General features: G+C 29.8%; 1 protein-coding gene across 1 annotated transcript; it reads left to right on the forward strand.

Moving 5' to 3' along the window:
* The first annotated feature begins 19799 nt into the window (after positions 1 to 19799).
* RTFL7 (ROTUNDIFOLIA like 7) lies at positions 19800 to 20051 on the forward strand. The gene has a single exon (XM_089064994.1). It carries the CDS (start codon positions 19800 to 19802, stop codon positions 20049 to 20051), a length of 252 nt encoding a protein of 83 aa, XP_088921120.1.
* Positions 20052 to 20702: the final 651 nt, after the last annotated feature.

Raw genomic sequence — 20702 nt, forward strand, 5'->3', positions numbered from 1 at the left:
TGAGAAAAATTTACGAGATTCGTTGGAGCAAAATAAATTATATGCGTACTAGTATATTAATAGAAATGTTGAATAGTATATAAATTTGGAAGCATAAAGTATAGGTAATTATTTATAATAAAAAGATTGTATGTATAATTAAATTAAGAGTTTACATCCAGTTTTCGCTAACTAAAACACACAAATACGTTCATCCTATATTCTGTCGAAATTGCTTGAAATAAAGCATATTACTTCATTATCTTAATTCTAGCTTCGTTTATCTTTAATTATTCACACCTACATTCTGCACTGCATACATAGTATTTCCATACATGGATTTTTCTTTAATTTTATGAAAATCAATATTTTTCTCTAAGGGGACTGTAATCATTTCCTGTATTTCTTCTCACTGCTAACCAAATTTGGAAGGTCGAGAGAGAGAACACATTTATTACTTTGGTAGAGGACTAGAGGTTGTAGCAAAAAAAGTAGTACGATAAATAATAAATCAATTACTAATTAATTTAATCTCTTTCATTATCATGAAGAATCCATTTGTGGGTAGGTGTAGTTATCTCACAAAGTTAATGTCACACCTTTTAATATTGGAGTTATGGCTTCTCCACATGATTTTTGAGGGTTTTCAGTAGTCACTTGTTTCTTTTTCTTGTGTGACATACTCGACTTATAATATATTTGTGAGACATATAATTATAAATTTATAATAATAATTCCTATATTAAGATTTTGAGATGGTGCACAATACCAAGAATTAAATGTGATAAAGCAATTGGCCCCGTTTAGGTGACACATTGAGTGCGCCTATATATTGTTTTTATTTATATGCACTATATATATATATATATATATATATATATATTTTTATCTTACTCATTTAAGATATTTCATGCACTAAAAGATTCATTATTGGGGGCCTTGGTTTTATGGATATCCTTATAGAATGCATCATGTGTCGATAAAATTGATTTTGAACTCATTTGCTCAAATGGTCAAATTACCAATTGCTACAAATTAAATTTTAAGATCCGTCACATGAAGCTATTATGGAAAATTAACAAGAAATACTACTATATAGGAAGATTTGAAATGAAAATTATTTGTTTAAATTTAGAATCTGAAAACCATTTTCAGTTCTTTAATCATGAAGTTCTGCGGCAAATTCGTTTTGATGGACGAATTGTGTGACCTAGATTCGAAATTTTAAATTCTTATTTAATTTGTGACTTGATTAGAATTTTATGAGAAGTGACATACTCATTTGTATATTCGAGGTTTTTAAATTGTTCACTCTGTGATGTTATGTAATGTACTATAGTATAATAATCAATTCGTTATTGTTGATGTTATTTTGAACTACAACTCGTGCATTTAATGTGACTCGGACCCTTGTGATTTTGCAAAACAAAATGGTAAAGTTATTAATTTAATTTTTTTTTAATATACTGTACGTTTTATTTCAAAAGACAGTGCAACGGTAATGATACATTTATGGACATTTACTATTACCGTGGAATTTCAAAATGGAATTCCAATTTACATGCACCTATAGAAAATTTCATAGAAATAGTTGTATATGATCTACATATATGTCCATCAGCCATCAGGTAAAATTAGCTAGCTAGTTTCATTAATTAGGATTATATCTAATGTGATACAAACTTAAAACCAAATTGCGTATGCTATTAACCTTTTCACAATGTATGATACGTATGTAAATATACATTGAAAGATAAAAAAAATACCACTACTAATTAATAAACTTTGTTAAATTACACTGGTTTTCCAATGAAAGTGAATCTATTAATTAGATATGCAATTCAACGAAACTCACCCTCCTTTGTTTCACAACAATCTTTATGTAAGTCAACTTCATCAGTTTTCAGATTGGAATCCTATCATTCGAACATATGAGCTTCATCTCTTTCTCACGTATGTGTCCTAATTGATAATGGTCACAACTATTGAAATTATTCTCTTTCTTAACTCGAGCTACTATGAGAGCATATCTAGTAGTCTTTCAACTATTGTAGCCAACCTTATTGAATATCCTTATTACTCCATTAACTTGCCCATTTGAAAGTAATTTCTTTACAATCCCATAATGTGCCCATAATCTTCGGGGTGCGTCATCTTACTAGCCCAAAATCGAACGTATCATTTTATCGGTATCTCTGAATGAATGGAATGACACTCCAGAATCCATCATTCAAACTACAATGAGTTGTTCACTCTCAAGACCAATCCGTCATTCTGACTCATTTTGTTTTTCTTCCATACATCAAACTCATATTTATAATGCGAATTTAATCGAACTTCGATCTTACTTGATTTTGCCTTCGCTTCGATCCAAATATTCTAGAAACCCGATTCATCAAACTTGTCGACTGAAATATTCCCATCGCTCATCGTCGTGATTCCTCTCTCTGACACCAGTTATTGGAAATAACACACACATAATCGCGAAAAAAATAACAAAGAAGACGGTAATTGATTCCCGTGTTCAAAATAACTCATCAGGCCTGTAAACACTAGTTATAATCTGTATCAAACTTACGAGACAATATCACATGTTGATAGAAAAATATACTCCATGTTCTATTGCACTTGAACATTTTGTAATTGTTCGAATTCTACCATAGTAAAATTGATTGTGTAGTTTTAACTAAATCTTTAGGTTTGCAATATTTGAAGCTTTCTCTCTGTGTATATACATATATAGTTAAAGATTATGAATTAAGGTAGTTGGGAAAATGAAATGATAAACACAAAGACAAATGGTGAATAGAGAGAGAGGGACCCTCGGTCCGATGAACACGGGCTAGTGGTCGGGGCAGAGTTCCATCACACCACGTACCTTAATTCTCCTTTTAATTTCTTCATTCATTTCTCTCTTTTTCTTTTATTATTTTATGCTTCATTTAATTCTTCTTATATATATACATCTTTCCTTTCTCTTCTTCACTTCACCTTCATTTAATTCTGAAGCTACTTGCAATTGCATGCAGTTTGGTATGAGCTATTGTTTTCTTGTGGGTTTATTGTAGGTTTGAACTTTCATGGTCGTCATTCTTTTGGCTTTGAGAATTTTTATATCGAAAAAAAAGAACTTAAATTAATCGGTCACGACTAATTCTTCCCTCTTACTATTTTTTATAGGTAAATGAATATAAAATTAAAAAGCTGCATTACAGTGGATTTGAATCTGAGACCTTTGACCTCAGCCATTACCACTCTACCATTAAGGCAAACTTACACACGCCATTCTTCGCTCTTTCTAACTATTTTTGCTCTAATGTTAGTTCAAGAACTTGTAATAAAAAAATACTTTTTGAACCAAGGGATGTGGTCGAGTGTCATGAGACTCGTCCATCTTTCCACATGGTCAAGGGATCGATCTTAGCATAGGGCATAGTCACCGAATCTGCCGGTGAATACCCTTGGTTTAATAATAAAAAACAAAGGACGTTTTGAGGCTCATTAGATAAATACGTATTGAGTTTGAGTTTAAAATTGTATTTCGAATTTAAGAAAAATCTTATTGAGAAAATTGTAAAATGCCTTATCGAGTCTCATATGTGTAATATTTTTGTATTCGCCACTGATTGAATCGATTTAAATGGGCCCAACATGTACTACATATTGATTGATATGCATATGCGAAATCAACCTTAGATTCATGATAGGATATTTTTTACAACCCTAATTTTATAGGGCCACACTCTTGTGCGGATGTCTACAAAGTGCCATCATCTCTTCTTTATTTTAATTCAATTCAAAGAAGTTGTTGATTTTTAATAGGAAATTAATAGAAAGTCATAAAAACAACTATTGGTTAATATGTAAAAACATATCGACGTTCCCATCAAAGTATTTGTCCACGTTATATACATAGGTTCACATCAAATATCAAATAACATCAATGATCTATGATAACATAAGAGCAAGCAAAAATATTTGAGAACTAGCTAGTGATTTGGACGATCAATCATGTTATATAGGGTGCCCACAAAATTGAAGGGTCGAAATCTTTTAAAAGCTCTACTTTACATATCCATGTAACACATGGAAAATAATTCATAAAAGTAAAAGGCTTCTCAAGGCTTTGTTTGGTGATGTTGGGATATTGCCTAAGCAAACTATTGAAATGATTTGTCAATAAATAGATTATGATATTTGCGTGAAACATTTTTTTAAAAAGGGAAATCTACCACCCTATGATTGCTCAAATTAATATAAGGATACATGCATCCTTTAGATCCTATAGACCTAGGAATATATCCTAATTTCGGAAATCAATAAAAATTGTTATTCAATAGGATGATTACTAATGATTAATATAAGTGGGTTCTAATTAAATATAATTAGAGAGAATATTTAGGTATAAACATAGATATACAATTGCTTGTCATCAACATGTAAAATCCAAATTTATAGTGTGCGTTTGTGTGATCAATATGTTAGCTACGTGTATGTTGTTAAGTTATTGGATTAACATATATATTGGCTGGTTGTGTGTGTGATTTTTTGTTTATTCATATTCTCATTTATCAGCATTCGATTTTTGCATTATTCCATTTCTTCGTCCCTATTTATTGGGTATTCAAAGTCCTACAATTGAATTGGACTGCAAATTTACTTCTAATTTGCCAAATAATGACTTTTGAACATCTAATAGATGGAGGCAAACATTTTACCAACTAAAATATGTTTTAACTATTTATATTTCATTTGTGTAAGAAATCATTGTTCCTATAAAAGCCAATAGGAAGCGGGGAAAGAGAGAAGAGAGCGTGAGAAGATAAAATAGTGAAAAAGAAGAGAGAGATACGAAAATATTAAAAGATTGATGGGTTGGATCCGAAACGAGCGGTTCATGCAATGTCTTGGCCAATCAGGTCTTTGGTCTGAGCGGGTCGTGTTCGGAATTGGAACTTGAACCATAGCGTTATAACTTATAGACCACTAGTGTTTAATAAACACTTCCAAATTAGTAAATAATTACTACTTGGTATGTTTGAGGTCATTTATTAAATCTACTTAATAGAACAAATGTCTAGGGCTTGCTCTAAACTTAGGACAAAACTACATAATTGAGTGGAAGAATTGAATTATATCACAACATTATTTGTTTCATTATTGAGGATCTTTTTAGTTAGCTTTGTCACATGTACTATTCGAATAGCTTAGTGTAGATTGTTAAATCATCATATCAACTAACTTTCAAACATAGCACGCCCATTACAACGGTAAAGCCACTTATTTTTATCTCACTAAAAACACTACATGAATTATAATTCATTTTAATAATTTGTGGTTAAACTTCTTGGGTTTCCAGTTTTTTTTTAATTAGTATTTTTTTTGTTGTGTTATCACATCTCTCTTGTTGGACGAATATGCCGAATAATATCAGAATATGTAATGTCAATTTACTACACCTATAATTTTTTTTGTTTCTCTTATTTTTCTTCCGAGGTGATTTTGAATAATTTTATTTTTATTTATAACTTGATTTCAGTGCTTTATTGTTATTATTACAAAGTTCTAAACTATTTTGATAGCCTACTCAAAGTCTCAACTAATCGTAATTTTTTGTCTAAAAAAACTTTCTTTATGTAATTTTTAAAATTAATGAATTTTAATTTTTATTATATATTTTAATTTAATTTTAATTTATTATTCAATTGCATAATTTATATACTTGTTTTATTAAACGCATATTAGGATACAAAAATATACAAAATTGCAAGATATATGAAATAAGAAAGAATTAGAAAAACAAGAAACGGACTAATGAAATGTATTGAATGTAAAAATCTTTTTTAATCTTTGAATTATGGTGTTAATTGACGAGGAAAAAAGAGGTTAAAGATACATAAATATTGCAAGTAATTTGTTATTTTGGTGCAAGTGGTTGCTGATGCTCCGATATCATTTGTCAAAATCTCAAATTGATAATGGTAGATTTGGAATCAGCACTTTTTTTAGTAGGATTAGCACTAATTTATGAAAATTAGACGGAGTAATTATGTGTAGGGTCTTAATTAGAAGTGATAGAGGGTGATGAGAAATTCTCTAGTCTAGACATACCATTTGGCATAATCATTTGACAAATGGAATTCTATAAAAGTTATATTGCAAGTATACATGATTATATATGGAAATTAATGGATGTAAATCTAAAAGTCAATTATTACTTCAAATTATGGGAAAAAATCTAAATATTTTGTATTTATGTCATATACATACTCCGAATTTAGTGGGAGTAATATATTTATACAATTTTATATGTTTTTTGTTACTTTATTTTATAATTTAAAAAAATTCTTAAATTTTTATATTCTATCAAAAAATAGATAAAAGTTGAAATAATTAATAATATATCAACAAGATTTAAATTAATAGCCAAACTTTTTATTTTAGGTTAATATACGTTTGTGTATATAATATCATGTGTGTTCTACTGAGTACATAAATAATGAAGTGTGGCTATTAACTTAAATTTTGTTAACATACTAATGTATTAATTTCAACTTTTTTCTAATTTTTTATTAGCATATAAAAATGTAAGAATATTTTAAAACTATAAAATAAAATTGCAAAACACATGTATTATTATGTGTACGCAAATATTATTCCCATTAGATTCAATATGTAGTTGAGAATATTTAAAAAGGTTCAAAATATTTTGGAAAATTTTTCATAATTTATTGTAATACTCATTGAATGTTGATTTACAGTTTTCATGTATAATTATGTATAGTTGGAATATTAACTTTTATAAAATTCTACTTGTCAAATAATTATTTGTTGGGCACACCAACGCATCATGTCTATATGGTGTGGATAGTCCACTGAATTTTTTCTCGTGATAGAGGTATATTAACCCCCCGTTGAACAAAATTACAAAGTAGAATAGTTTATCCTAATAAATAATCACATTATTCATCCAATTAATCAAAGTATCAAATCATTATTCATTCTTGAATCTTTGAGTATCTTTCTTTTTTGTTTTTGTCGTTTTAAGGTATTCTGTTTGTTTGCATGCGTCAATTAATTATCATTTAGCCCTTTGAAATGCTTCTTATTGCACATTTCTAAAACAAGATGGTTTGTTTTTTATAATTTACATCGGTGATCAAATCAATCTTTACATCAGTGATTTTATTGACTTAAATTTTATTAGCTTATCGCCAACATCATCAACGGCAAATAAAGCGCAACTTAGCTAGTAAGATATTTCCTTTCAAGCCCAAAGCTCGTAGTTTGAGTCACTACAATCACAAAACTAAATAGACGACCATTGCCCTACTCTCTAAAATATAATATAAAATTAAACTATTGGTATTTCTGAAATCTTATCTATGCTGATATTTTTATACTTCCTCCATCCCTAGTTAAAGACTCAAAAGAGCTATTTTTTTCCGGCACAAGACTTAAGAAAATACTTTCTTCACTGTAGCCTAAGTGAGACATATTTCTTTTCAAAATATAAAATACATAATGAGATAGATTAATTGCCTGATTTTGACAAAAAAAAAAGTTATTTAGCTTGCAGGATATCTTAGAAAAGAATACAAATCGATTAATTTGATGGGACATACTAGTAAATGAGTATACAGTGTTTTAGTCTAATAGCTTAAAATTTGTTGTTTAGACATCAAATTCACAAATCACGTCGCACGTAGCGGCGAAATAGAGTGGGTTGGTTGTTTTGTTGGTGTCTATTGCGTAGTTCTTAGGGTTGTTGTTTAACTTTTCTTTTGTTTGTGAGTTTGTATGCTGGGTATGCTGGCACGCCGTTTTTGGCTTGAACCTTTTTTATATATAAAAAAAACGGCAACATAAACTTCATAGGCATCGAAACATTAGCAATTTAGTAGGAGTATGTATGAATTATGTTACAGGAGGGTCGGTTTATAATTTATTAAAGCCCATTACACAGATTTATTTTCTTCGGCCGATCAGGATTAACTTTTTAGCCCAATAATATCAAATCCTAATATATGAGCCCAAAACAATTTAAAAATTATTTCCCTGCATATCATAATAATATTTTAATTAATCTAGGAATGGAGAAGGGATGTAAGAATTGGACCCTGGCCCCACTCATTACACATAGTTGTCTCATTATTAAGATGTCTCTAAAGGGACGATTTTGTATGATGTTTTTTTTTTTAATGGGATGGTTGATTTGGGATTATATTGCAATTAAGACGGAGTTTAAGTACAAGAGATACATAGCAGGTTGTGAACTGTGAAATTTAAGTTATTGAGTTTTCTGTTACATGCAAGAGAGCATATTGTTTTATGCTATTAAAATTCCGAAAGGTATGAAATGGAATAATTTGACCAATTTTTGTGATTATATGGATATTTAATCTTAATTACTTTAAAATAATAGTATATACGTAATATGACACACCAATATACAAATTGTCTTTTTATATGTGTGTAAATTATAGAATTACTCCATATTAATTTCCACCACATATTTATAAATATAATATAAGTAGTGTCAATCTCCACATGCGGCCATGTGCACCAATGACAAAACCTTAGTTGGCTAAAGAAATATTGATGCAAACAATTCCATAAATTTGTCTCTCATCACTCCAAAATAACGACAATAAGTATAGTGAGCTAGCTATATATAGATTGATTAATATGTATCACATATACCATTGAGATGGTCCTTCAATTTCTATTCTATGACTTTCCATAATAAAATGAATGGTCTCATCTTTTTCAAAATATTAACTCTTACTATTGTCATTATCATTACTGCGAGAAGAGTGGTTTGATAGAGTGGTTTGATAGAATAGATAACTCAGAGTTATTAGAAAAATTGGTACTAGTTGTTTTCGGATAAAATGACTTTAAGTGATAGAAGTTTGAAGAGTGTGATTCTTCTTCCTATTTTATTTTATATAAAGGCAAAACCTCGAGGCAGAAACGATGAGAATGAGTATGTGAACAAAACAAAAGCTCTGAAATGGCTAAACAAAGCTTCTAACAGAAAGACTAAATACAGAAGAACTAACAACTTCAAAAATAACAGAACCGGACATTAATAACAAATAAAAAGGAGAAAGTAACTGTAAAAGAAAAAGCTTGGAGCAACAAAGAACGTGTTCTTATCATCCAATTCAACCTGAATATGTCAAAGAGTATGTGATAAAAACAAAAGCTCTGAAATGGCTAAACAAAGCTTCAAACAGAAAGACTAAATACAGAAGAACTAACAACTTCAAAAATAATAGAACCAAACATAACTAGACACAGAGACATTAATAACAAATAAAAAGGAGAAAGTAACTGTAAAAGAAAAAGTTTGGAGCAACAAAGAAAGTGTTCTCATCATCCAATTCAACCTGAATCTGTCATCACTCAATTCAAGAGTCATCGATCCCGATGAGAAGGGAAAGTCCGGGTGTCCCCAAAAAAAGAGGATATTTTGTACCATCCTCATATCCATATCCATGTACCCAAAATTAAATACTATTATTCCATGATCATTAGACATTCACTTGAAATTAATTGCATGAGACAATATTTTAAATTGGTAGAAGCTAGAATGATTAGGTTTTGAATGTTGCTTACCTAACTACGTGAATTGGCGCCTTTTATGGGAAATGTTCTATCCCACCAACAATTCAAAATATAGCACGAACAATATATAAATGCAATCTCATTAATTCTTCGTTTAATAAATATATGGAGACAAAATATATTGGTGATTGCCATGGAATATTTGAATGTAGTAACAGATCTAAATCTTGTTAAAATAATTAAGTGATAGGCAGCTGCTGCGTCAACTGATTATTATCATAATTTATGTATAAATGTAGTTTTTTTTTAAGTAATAATGTATATCTATGTTCTGAAATTTTTAGGGCGTAATATGATACTGGTATGCTATAAATTCAAAGATTACAAATGTTTGAAGCATAGTTAGTTGTGGAATATTTAATTTGATATTAACTGTATATATATCATCAATTACATTTGCATAACAAAAAATATTTTCTTTTGTTTGGGGACTAAGAGGTACTATAATAATAAGTCAAATATATCATCCTACAGCAGATCACATGTGAGATTGTGAATGAATATTATAAAATTAATTTTTTGCTATTCTTTAAAAAAGACTTAGTGTTTTTAATAACATAATTAGTAGTACTCAATTCTGATTTTTAAGTGGAGAACGTTTTTTTCACGAAATTTAAAAACACAAAATTCTGCTAGAAAATCAATCCAAAAATAAGACTCAGACTACATGTACATCCACTAAGGTGAAGAGAGATAGATTGTACATTTAATTTGTTTTTGTAGTACAGGATAATATAATGATAAAAATAACATTTTTAGAGAGTGTATATGCAACATTTTAAAAACATGAAACAATCCTAAGTTTGACTGTAGCAGTACCTTCTTCAACGGTCTAAACTAATGTTCTCACATGGAATCATGTGATGAACCTTCTTTACTGATTTTTGTTTTCATAAAAAAAGACAAAAATTAATCCAATAAGATATAGTACTAGTTATTACTGACAGTTATTTTTATATGTATGATTTTAAGCATTTTAGCAAATGATTGCGTTAGTGTGCTAACTAATTTACAATAATAATTAATAACTTTCAATTCTCTGTACTAAAATTATCAAACTAATTTACAATAATAATTAATAACTTTCAATTCTCTGTACTAAAATTATCAACACAAAAATATAATTATATCAATACAACATGTAAATTTAAATATCAACACAAAAACATAAGTTTATCAACACAAGAATATTGATAAATTTATGTCCTTGTGTTGATATTTTTAACATACAAAATTGAAATATAACAAAAAACGAATAAAGAACCTGACTTAAAATCAGAGGAGTGACAGTTAACTAAGTCCAAATTAATTGGGTAATCGATGCCATGGTACATTAATTAATTAAACTTGCATAATTAAATAAATTCCCTTCAATATTTTTATTACATGGTTGTCCATCCTAAATTCCAAGATTCTAATTCCTATAAATACTAGAGAATCGTGACTCATGTATAGGTATACAATAATACAAGATTAAAGAGCGAACATGTGAACTTCTTGTTATAGTCATCACTGCTAATATACCCTAGTTTAAGGTTAATAAATTAATTACTCTCAAATATATAATGTGGCGGAAGTTGACATTTTGATCACAGTTTATCAAAATGCCCTATTTAATTAACATCGAGTAATGATGTTAATTACTCTGTTTATGTGATCTGGAATGATCATCAGACTTCCATATATAAATGAGAGAAATCAATCACTAACTTCGACTAACTTCAGTATCATGTAAAATGTCTCATATTCAACCTTTTTTTAGATACAAAGTCATCAAGGGTGCTAAAAGTCAGTCGTCTGGCAAGCTACAAAATCAAGTGAATGAAGAAAAATGAAACAACAAGGACAATAACAAGTCACAACTGAAAGCATCATATTTAATCTTGTGAGGGGAAGAGTTATCTAAACTTATATAATAACTTGAGATGATCATTAGTAAATTGATGTATATATATTTGTGTTAAATTTTTACAAAACTGAAAATTGTACAATATCTCATTTATAAGTTGGTGAGAACATGTTTTGAATAGCATTTACTTGGCGTAGAGACCACAAGTCATGTTCACATCTATTTCATTTAATTTCCATGTTACCATAGTCAAACTTTTAGTCCAAACTCAAATGTGAAAAATGTTTATACAAATTTACATTGATAGGAAATGGAACTGAAAATCTAAGAAAACATCAATACCATACTGTCACAAATGGGCAGAGCATGTGAATTGAATTTCCAAGGTTAGCCTATTTTTTATTCTACTTGATAAAAATATTTACGGGTACATTTCATTTGTCCAATTTTGAGTTCATTGAATTCGATATTTCTCATACGTTTGCGAGAGGCCAAAATGAAGAGAATGTGGAAGTTCTGTAGCCAAGCTAAAATAATATATTATGTAAAAATATCATACCCAAAATATAATTAATTAGTAATAGTGTACACATAAATGGACAGTTTCTCTAATCATATCATTAAAATTAAGTATCATTGATTTTTTGGGGGGTTTGACCGATAGATCTAAGATTCTAAAGGGAAGAAACCGTGAGACTTATGGTCTGATTGACCAGGGACATAACACATCCTAATCGGTGGCCACCGGCACGACGCAGCAAAATATATGTAATCCGAACAATCCAATTGAGTAAATGCAACATCATATGCGCGGCGTCCTGTCACGCGGTGTAAATGTTGTGCGTGCATATCGTGTTGTGCACATGTAGGCTCAACGCGTATTTAAGTTATTGTCTTATTCAATTTTATTTTGATTTCTTAGCGAATCTTGAGAATGTACCTATGATCCAACTTGTATGAAAATTTTTATTGGATTAATTCTTTTTTATGTGTAATTAGTACTCCCCAATCACCTTGCATTTCATTCACAAATATTTTATATCTTGGGCCTCGCCCATACATATATATATATATAGTACATATACACTTTAGAAAATTATAGAACAACACTTGTTATACATATTTGATGAGTCTAAAATGCTATGTACCATGAATCTAGATTGCACCCATTAATGTATATATTGGGATTCTCAATACATCAATCAATAACCATAATAAATAATAATGATAATAATATACATATTTGAAAGCTCCAATTGGTTAAAATTTTACATTTTTAACTTTTTATAATATGAAAAAAACTAAGAGACGAATTGTCCATCAATGAAATCGAAATCACAGGTGTCCACTCGCAGAAGGTTTCAAAAATTTGTCCAAAGCATTGGATTGATAGGTCTCTCTCTCATGTCGGTTATCACTATACTATGTTCAATTGGATTCCACCTCTTATTTTCCATCATTGATTTCTCATAATCTATATGGACCTAGTTGATTTGATATATCGTACTAGTAATTTTTTTTAAAAAAAAATCAAAGATATTTTTATGAAATCTAAAAGTATTTGCAAGAACAACTCTAACCAAGCCAAGATTTACCTATCCAAAAACGATGATTCATTCGGATCGATACAAGGGTCCAACTGTACTTAATTGTATAATTTATGTACGGAGTAGTAGATTTCATATTTGGAAGTAGTTGTTTCTCTAGTGTACACGCCATGTCCCTTTGCTCCTTGGTCCACGTAGATAAAATTTAGGACTAATAGAGCTTCCCGATTTGTCATTTTATCCCGAGAAGTGGAAATAGTGATCATACACATTACACCTAAAATTTAAGGAATTTGCTGAGACTTAGAATATATTCTAAACCGGTAGAAAATTTTCGGAATTGTTAGTAACATGGTATATATTCTGAATAACTATTCGACTTAACAAATGATTCGTTACATGCAACTTATTTGGAATTTATTCTATTTTGTAGGCATTTGTAGAGAATCAGAGGTAGATGGATAAGTGGGATTTTGTTATACTCTTTCCGTTCCAAAGAAGATGACCATTTCCTTGGGCAGCACAAAATTTTATACAATTTTATAATTTTAATAATGTGTCATCTTGGTTGGGACAAATCAAAAAAAAAAAGTGGATCATATTCCATAGTAGGAGGGAGTAATTATAATTTTTCAAAAAAAATCGACATATTTATTAGGTGTATAATCCTACTATCAAATATTGCATGTGTGTATTTGAAATTTTGAATATGTAGCTCGAAACGTCAATATAAATGCGACTTTTCCCCACTCTTGGCACGTTATGCAAAATATGTGGAAACACATGCTTTTACTAACAAAGTTGTTTACTGCAGATGCGTTTTAAAGTTACTGATATTTTGCTTATAAATTGTTGTCAATCGCTTTTTTAGATTAATTTCGAGTTCGCATAAGTTAAGTGAATTATTTTCCGATTGGAAATAAAGAAATTTAGCACCAATAGTGAAAGGTAATCTAAACTTGATTTGTTATTTATTTTATTTGATATAAAAAAAGGGAACAAATCGAGCTTTTTTTAATTTTAAAATTAATAGATTTAATAATAATTTTTAAGGTAATAACATTAAACTTAATGTAGAAATAATAATGCTAATTTGGATTAAACGAGAGCAGGACTTATAAATGATGCTCACATATGATATACTATATGCATCATAGTGGTTTTTTCGATATCTAAATGTTCATTTGTTTAAAATTAACTTGTCTAATATTGACCAATATTAGTTGAGAATTTTATTGTCACAAGTTAATAATATTCATAAAATTCTACATTGTCTATATAATCAAATAATAATCATAAAATTCTATATTGTCTATAACAAAAGGAATAAATTATTTTCTATGATGAACATTATAGATTTTGATTTTAACAAATAGTAGGGTACTCTTTTTTCATGGATAAATGAATTTAAAGGTCGCGCCACAGGGGATCGACTTAAACTTGAGGCCAAAGCCTTAGACATTAATCTCTTTACCGCTTGGTCATTTCACACACACTAATACTCTATTTGTCGCACTTAAAGTGGCTCTTTTTATTTTAGTAGTCTCACTAAAGGTGATACATTTTCTAATATAAATACATCACATTCTTTATTATCTTCCCATCCAACTTATCAAAGCACTCTGTATAAAATCTTTTTCCGAAAAGAAAATACTTTGCATTAAAAAGAACAGAGGACCATTTTTTTCTAAATATATGGATATGTATCACAGTATGATGAGCCACTCTGAAAAGCTATCGTTTCGTTATGGTTAATCTTAGAGTTGTTTTGAGTAAAAATCAGTATTTATTGTGACAGGCTGACACTCTTCACAGCTTACTGAGTTTGATCAAATTTATACTAAATCGCATTTAATTTTCCTTATCTTTTAGCTAAATAAAAGAAGAAAATTGCATTTAATTTACGATGTCGCTGATTTGTGTAGACTCAGACCTCTATTATTCCACCTATTTTCCTACTCACAAACACCTCTTATAGCTTCATGCCCACTCTCTGCACCAGTGATCATCAGCAATCCATAAAAATAAACAAAGTGGAGTATTTAAAACTGTCATTTTCTTAAAACAACTTTATCTAAAAATCAACTTTGGCTTTTGCAATTTTGTCAGTTCAGTCATAAATCTAGTTTAGTTTCTGCAAATCAATGTAATATAGTACTATTCCTTGTGATCTCGTTCAAGATTACCACATTTTTTTTAAAAAAAAATTCATAAAGAGTGAGGAAACAGAGTTTACTCCAAAAATAAAAAATGATCATCTTGGTTGATTGAAACAACAAAGGTATATCTAGTCAATTTGTATACTAAGAATTTAGGAGTTGTTTTTTATTGGATATAAGTAATAAATGAAGTGAGAAAGTGAATTGAAAATATTATAAGTTGAAAGAAAAAAAATACTTGGATATATTTATTGGAGAGAGAGAGAGTTGTTTTATTATTTTTTTGGAGATTTGTATCATCTTATCCGAGAGATAAACTGAAAAGGAAAAAAATGTCACTTAAGTAGGGGCTGGAAGAGTATTTTTTTATTAGAGTGCGACAAATAGTTATATAACATGTCGGGGCGTTGCATCGCCGTTAGCGCATTGACGACTATCTTTATTTTTTCATTCTTTTGTCTCTCATGCTCTCCATCTAATTTTTCTTCACGTCTCCATCCCTCTACATACATAATTAAGGCTACCAAATTTTATTTGTAATAAATAGTAGTTAATAATTGCACCATATATTAATAGATAAATCGGTCGTTTTCTCAATTCACATGCAAATGAGAAATTAAAGAGAGAGTTTCTATAAAATGTACTATGAAAAATGTAGAAGTTCATGTACATTTATGAAATATTGACCTTTTATGGGGCTCTAGATATATGCCTATATTTATTAAACTTGAAAAAGATTGATTCCAAATTGGCATTTTAGAAATATGGTAAACTTTTGGGAGCAGTTTGAAATTAAAAAAAAAAGAGTAGGGACAGCACTTTAAAAATACTAGGCAAATTTACCATGTTACACAAAAATGATTATTTAAATCTATAGGGTATAATTGTGATTTTGATTATTGTTTTGCTTTATTTGGTGAAGTTATGGGAAAGTGTTCGGCTAGTTCCTTTTTTCGTGGAAAAGGAAAACATATAACACTATATTGTCAAATATTGATACGTCCTTCAAACCCACATTTTTACTGTTTCTATAGTATTGTGCATAGTAGTATATGATTAGATAAATAGATAGGATTGGATATAAAGTTAGACTATATAGTAAATAATTAATGTAAATAAAAGAATAAAAGTTTGTAGGACAAAGAGCCAATTGTGCACTGAAAGATTTCAGAACGTTTAGAATGAAAGAACATTCTTTTATCAGACAAATAATGTTAAATAGGTTCAAAAGATATAGTCTTTGCTGAGGACACGATGATTTTTAATACAAAATTAATAAAATAATTGAAAGAAAAAATAATTAAAGTATTATTAGTTAAAATGAAATGTATCTCATTATAAAGATAAATTTACCATAAATATATAAAGATTATTTTTAATAGATGGACAAAATTATAAAAACTTGACTATTTTATTTTCCAAATTTTTCTGATTGAACGTAACTACCAAAAAATGCTTTTGGATCGAATTAGCATGTACATGAATTTCGAAAGTAATGGATTCACTTGCCGATTCATCAAACACTACAAAAATATAAGATTTTAAACTATTTTATTTACATGCTCAACACAAAATATTATTATGAACCTATATATTTATTCTATTATAATATTTTTTGTTGTATATTGCAAGACGATGACATGTATTCTAACTTTGTCTTTATTACAAAAATAATGATTTATAATTTATTTAATATTATTATTATATTTAATTGAGGCTTATTTTGATTAGTGGATTATGAATTAAATATTGAAAAGAACAAAAGTATACCTATCAATATTTATTAAAAAGACACCTCTTTAATTATTAATAGGGCATGACTAGGAAATGACACATACAATTAAAAAATAAGAACCTCCACCTTCCAGAAACAGGCATACCAGTCTAAGTGGGCCTTTCTAGTGTTGTTTATGAAAAATAAGATATCTTAAATTCAACTTTAAATATCACATAACGTTATCTAATAATATATCTTACCTCAATAATAAAGTTTCCAAATTGTGTAATGTGTACAAAATACGTTGACGAAATTTCGCATATACACATAACAAGATTTATCAATTTCAGTTATACATCCGGTAAACAATGACTGATCCAGAAAATATTTATGGTGGGGTCGAACAAATTCACAAAAAATGTTCCCAAGTTAAACGAGTCGTATTTCTTTTTGAGATGTTCCACTATAAGTGAGTCATTTCCTTTTTTAGCAAAAAATTCTCTCTTTTACTTTAATCTCTTTTCACTTATCTATTTTTCTCTGTCTCATACTTTCCTCTCTTCACTTTAACTATTGAAATATTAATTCCTTAAATCTCGTGTCCAAAAGAAGTCCTTCGCTTAAAAACGTAGTACTAGTATATTTTTGTTTAATGGTTTTCAATTATGCGATACTGTGGATATTCATATACTCCTATAAAAAACTATTCACAAATCTGTCATTAGAAAGAGAATTTTTTTTTCTCGATGTATGTCTAAATGTCTGTTCACAATTCATAAATATAAAAACTATAAATCACGGTTCAAAAACACAGTAAGCAATCAATTAATCAAAGGAACCCATAATACACAATCCATAAGGACAATAAAAATCAATAAATTAGAAAAATTTAACAATTTACTAACGAAACAACAATTCACCTTAATATCATAAACCATCAAATCATAGATTCCAATATCTTAACTTGTTTCAAGTTATAAATATAATTAAAAAAGAAGAGTGAAAAGCAAGTGTCAAGCGGTACAAATTCTAATCGTTATGCAAACAGTACAAAGAAATAAGTTAGTTTGATTTCATATTAATTTCTTGCCTTGTGCATTAGATAAGCACAAGATGAGAAGAAAAATCTTTAAAAAGGATGAAAAATGTATGTAAAAAAGGGGGGAAATGGAAGTTCAGTCTTCAAGGAGAAACCGAGAAAAGGAAGATATCTCATATGTGTCATTAGTATCTCTACTATGCGAGATTAATGAGTTGTTGATTTGTTGGGATATTACAAGATTACAAATTTATTTGAGTTTTTGGACTTTGCAACTTCAGTTCTATAGCTAGTTGCAGTTGTCTTCCCTGTAGACGAACGGAGTTTGAATCGCGCAGGGGTGCAGGTTGACACTTCGCGTGGGGTCGACGACAGCTCGGAACTCTGAATACAGTAGAATATTTCAGTATTCGTGGACCGACGGTGGGGTCGGCCGACCCCGCGCGACCCCACCTCGGTCCGTCATCGGTAAATATGTAAATTAAAACTGATTATCAAAATTTAAACACCATAAAATTCAATAATTGTGTGAGAAAATAAAATCGGTCTATTGAACCATAAAATCAAGAATTATAACTGAGTTAACTAATTTCACATTTCAATTTTTTTAAAAAAAAAACATATACGTAATTATCAAATAATGTCATTTTGATGGAATTGACTAGTCACTTTAGATTAAACTTGTGTCACGTCAGATTTCAAACTAGCCACCTCATATTTCGAGTTGCAGTATCATATTCCGATGTATCATTTATTACATTTTCTGTAAAAATATAAATAAACAGATTATCAGCTACTCAAAACACGAACCATGATCAAATTTTAGTACGTCCCTCAAATTTAAAAGTGTGTCAAAAAAAATCATGAACTTCTACATCGTAGCCAATCTCTCACAACATAGTTCAGTTTAACTTCCTACGTTTCATTCAAACTAAAGCATGTTTTTGTGTCATATGACCGTATACAATGTTTTCAGTTCAATAAATGAATAAAACATAGAAAAAAGTAGTATTTTTTTATTTACAAAAATATGTCTTTTGTGTGAGACTTCAAAAATAGAAAAATGTGTCACTTTAAGTGAGTCGTAGTATATACTTCATATTTAAAACGACATAATTTTGATAGATTGACGAACCACTTTAACTTTAAATTTTCACGTTAGATCTTCAACTTACATCGACATATTCCGACATACTCCCTCCATCCTAGAATAAGTGAGTCGTATTCCATTTTGAATAGTCGCATCGTCTATCCTACTTTTGTCCTCTATTTTTTCTCACTTCATTTAATCATTAAACATCACCACTTAAAAACATATATCCAAAAAAAATACATCACATAGGGAATACCTAAAATCAAAATTCATGATTTCTTCTAGCATCTATTAAGCTCATACAATATAACAAAATATATCGAAAATTCATGATTTTAGAAATTAATATTTTAAGAAAATAAATAAGAAAAAAGTGGATAAATTGGTTGTGACGTCCAAATAATAAAAAATCATGATTTCTTGTAGCATCTATTAAGCTCTCCAATATAACAGAATTGATCGAAAATGCATGATTTTAGAAATGAATATTCCAATAAAATAAAAAAGAAAAAAGTGGATAAATTGGTTGTGAGGTCCAAATAATGAAGTAGAGAAACTAGAAAATAATTAAGAGAGAGAAATAGAGAAATGGTGGGTGGGTCTCCCAAGGCAGGTGATACCCACTGCCACGCCATCGCCAACCCCTTCCCTTTCTCCTCCCCTATAAGAGCAAACCAGACTTAGCTTCTCTGTACCACTCCCAAACTCAATTTAACTTCACCCCCAAAAAAAATTCACAATCTCTCTCAATTCCTCTCCAGATCTAACCTAATCCACATGGCCATGGCCACCGCCGCTCCTCACCTCTACCTCGAAGACAAGTGGAAGCTCTCCAAGAAGGAAACCACCACCACCAGCAGCTTGTCGAGAACCAGAAGCCGCTCCGCCTCCTCTCTCATCAAAAATTCGTCTCACCGGAGATGCGCTTTCACCAGAAAATGCGCCGCCTTAGTGAAAGAGCAGCGCGCCAGATTCTACATCATGCGGAGATGCGTCACCATGCTGATTTGCTGGAGAGACTACGGTGATGCTTAGAGAGAGGAGGAGCAGTCTGGATCTCGATTTCAATTTCGATTTCGATTTCGATTTCGATTTCGGTTTTGATTTTTCTCTCTAGGTTTCGTCCGGTTCTCTTCCTTTCTACGAGATCGTTTCTTCTGCGGCGAAGAATTTTAGAGCGTCCGAGGAGGAAGAGAGGGGATGGATTGTTCACAATTTGTAAATAGGCACCTGATTGGAGATGTTTAATTGATCTTCGTTTCTTCGTGATTTCTGTCGAGATTTTTGTTTTTGTTTTTAGCTTTATGATGATGATGAATGAGATGTGAAAAACAGCGGAGAAATTTCACTGATACTGATGTTAAATTTGATGATTTTGATTCGCAAAAATTCTCGATTGAAGTGTAGTTTTCTGTTTTTGGGAATTGCTTGGCTCAGAGCGTGGGATCTAATTCCGATGGGCGCTTAGCTCAGCGTGACGCCATTTTTTAGTTATTTTTTAATTGCGTTTTTTTTAAATATGAAACGTTGAAATATAATAATGTTACGTAGGCATATAGACTATGGTGATAGTGAAATGAATTATTTTAAAATTTGTGAATTGAGTTTTGGAAATATGCTTGCCGCTAGGGAGCTGTTCACGAAATCGAACTCGTGTGATCGCACATACTGAAAAAGATTATCGTT

The sequence above is a fragment of the Salvia hispanica genome, chromosome 2 (genome assembly GCF_029641045.1).
Source record: "Salvia hispanica isolate PSC_SH4W2 chromosome 2, Shi_PSC_v1, whole genome shotgun sequence".
NCBI lineage: Eukaryota > Viridiplantae > Streptophyta > Magnoliopsida > Lamiales > Lamiaceae > Salvia > Salvia hispanica.